This window comes from Barbatula barbatula (genome assembly GCF_947034865.1).
Source record: "Barbatula barbatula genome assembly, chromosome: 4".
NCBI classification, from domain to species: Eukaryota; Metazoa; Chordata; class Actinopteri; order Cypriniformes; family Nemacheilidae; genus Barbatula; species Barbatula barbatula.
In genome coordinates this window covers 17,974,623-17,977,104 of record NC_136768.1, presented here as the reverse complement: position 1 = coordinate 17,977,104, position 2,482 = coordinate 17,974,623, and the positions used below count along the sequence as shown (strand labels likewise).

The 2,482-nt window shown below is 45.9% G+C and overlaps 1 protein-coding gene across 1 annotated transcript in view; it reads left to right on the top strand.

The window, feature by feature from the left end:
- The window catches only part of LOC306892980 (zinc finger BED domain-containing protein 5-like), a gene marked incomplete at both ends in the record, with an annotated part of 1,866 nt that extends 395 nt beyond the window's left edge, over positions 1-1,471 (top strand). The window contains one exon of the mRNA XM_079454402.1: positions 1-1,471. This exon is cut by the window's left edge and continues 395 nt beyond it. Within this exon, the coding sequence (XP_079310528.1) occupies positions 1-1,471 (1,471 nt within the window).
- Positions 1,472-2,482: the final 1,011 nt, after the last annotated feature.

Here is a 2,482-nt window from a genome sequence, read left to right as displayed (position 1 = left end):
TGACGACTTTAAAAATAAAACAGAGATCGTGAAGGCCATTAAAGAAGTGCAACTCTCCCGCAATACTACTACAAGGCGATGTGAGAGAATGGCTGTGGATGTGGAGGAGCAACTGAGGAAGGATATTGATGCGTGTGAGTGCTTTTCCCTCCAATTTGATGAGTCGACTGATACGGTGGATGTAGTACAATTGTGTGTACAAATGGTTTTTGAAGACATGAGCGCCAAGGAAGAGCTGCTCACACTTTTGCCATTAAAAGGACACACCAGAGGTGAGGATATTTTTAATGCTTTCATGGGATTTGTTAGCGAGACAACACTGCTGCTCTTCAAGCTGATCTCCATCACAACTGATGGGGCGCCTGCAATGATGGGCCGCACCAGTGGGTTCATTACACTGTGCAAAGAAAGTGAATCCTTCCCAGATATCCTGAATTATCATTGTATAATTCACCAGCAAGCGTTGTGTGGAAAGATTTTAAATATGAAAGAAGTGATGGATATTGCGATGAAGATTGTGTGTTCAGTTCGGTTCAGGAGTCTGCAGAGAAGGCTTTTCCGTGCTCACTTGGAGGAGAATGAGGCTGAGCACACAGACCTGCTGCTTCACACGGATGTTAGGTGGTTAAGCAGTGGTAAATTTTTGTCCAGATTCACGGAGTTATTACCTGAAATCAAGGACTTCCTGAAGCTTTCAAAACATGTGGATTACCATACAAAGCTAGAGGACCACCAGTGGCTGTTAGATGTATCTTTCCTCACTGATCTCACTGCCGAGCTCAATGAATTGAATTTAGAGCTGCAGGGTAAGGGTAAAGATGTAGTCAACATGATGAGTTCAGTGAACACATTTAAAAGCAAGCTACAGCTGATGTCAAGCAGGCTGCAGCGTGGTAACCTGCGCAACTTCCCTCACATGCAGGCAGAACTACAACGTCAAGGTAAAGGTGTGACACAGCTTGACAGTGCACGTTATGAGGAGCATGTTCAGAGCATCTCGTCAGAGTTTGTGAGGCATTTTACTGACTTTGCATCCATCGAGCCTGTAGCCAGCTATATGTGTTATCCATTTGCTGCAAGTATTGATGTTGGTGACATTGCAGCCAAAGTCAAATCACTTTTCGACTTGGAAAGCTCCGCTCTTGAGGATGAGATTCTGACATTGCAAAATGACATTGAGATCAAAGCCAGATCAACATCTGCTCAACCTGGAGAGCATGTAGTGTTCTGGAAACTACTGGTGGAGGAGAAATATCCCAATCTCAGAAGATGTGCCTTGAACTTGACAGCTCTTTTTGGATCAACTTATTTGTGCGAGTCTGCTTTCTCACACATGAAAATCATCAAGTCCAAGTACAGATCAACAATGACTGATGACCACCTTGCAGCCTGCCTACGCCTTGCAACCAGCTCCTACACTCCTAACTACGAGAAGCTAGCCTCCTCCTCCCAGTGCCAGGTCTCCCACTAAGGTAGAAAGTGATTTCCTTTTTTCAAACTTAGAGATCTATCTGGTTTATGCTTCTGTTTGGTTCATATTAAGGTCAGTTATGACTATTGCTCATCACGCAGATTGGTGTGTGTGTGTGTGTGTGTGTGTGTGTGTGAGAGAGTGAGTGAGTGTGACAGAGAGAGAGGAGCATAGAGAGCGGGTTTGTGCTACAGCGCACTATGCAAACTGGCAACTGTGTGAGAGGAATTTGTCTGTGTGTGTTTGAGAGAGGGAGGGCTTGTATTGTGATGTCTAGTAGTTGTGTGACAACAAGAAAAAGTGTTGTGAGGTTAGTTACTGCAGGCTGGAAATGATGTGTGTGGGTTTGCGATGTTGACACTGGACTGGTAGATCTCGGGAGGTTGGCTACTTGAAAAGTAGATCTTGGATCAAAAAAGGTTGGGCACCTCTGGTCTACACCGAAAACTTGGGGCATGCCCTCACGAGCCCGGATAGCTCAGTCGGTAGAGCATCAGACTTTTAATCTGAGGGTCCAGGGTTCAAGTCCCTGTTCGGGCGATGGGTACCCACCTGTACCTTACCTTTACTTTGTGAGCTGTTCTGGCATCGCCCTTTTTATTGATCATGCGTTGCTTCAGCACACGCACCAGAAATTCCTTGACAGCTGAGCAAAAGGCTTCCCTCCCTGTAGATATAGTCGGGAAGTCCTGCTCTCACAACTTCGCCAGATGGCTGTTGGCTTGCCTTGATCATATTATGGTTATGACTCTTTTTGGTGGCCGCAGCGATTCTGGGTCATGGTAGGGGACTGTTTGCTGTTTTTGTTGATGTCCTGCCGAGTGGTTAAGGAGATGGACTTGAAATCCATTGGGGTCTCCCCGCGCAGGTTCAAACCCTGCCGACTACGGTTTCTTTAGGTGTTTGCTTTGCGGACATACAATTTCACGAGCAGCTTTGTTGCGTTATCTTAAGGTCGGTACAACAGGATTCCTCTCTCGAAAGAGAAAACAATGCAGCCCAGTATACACT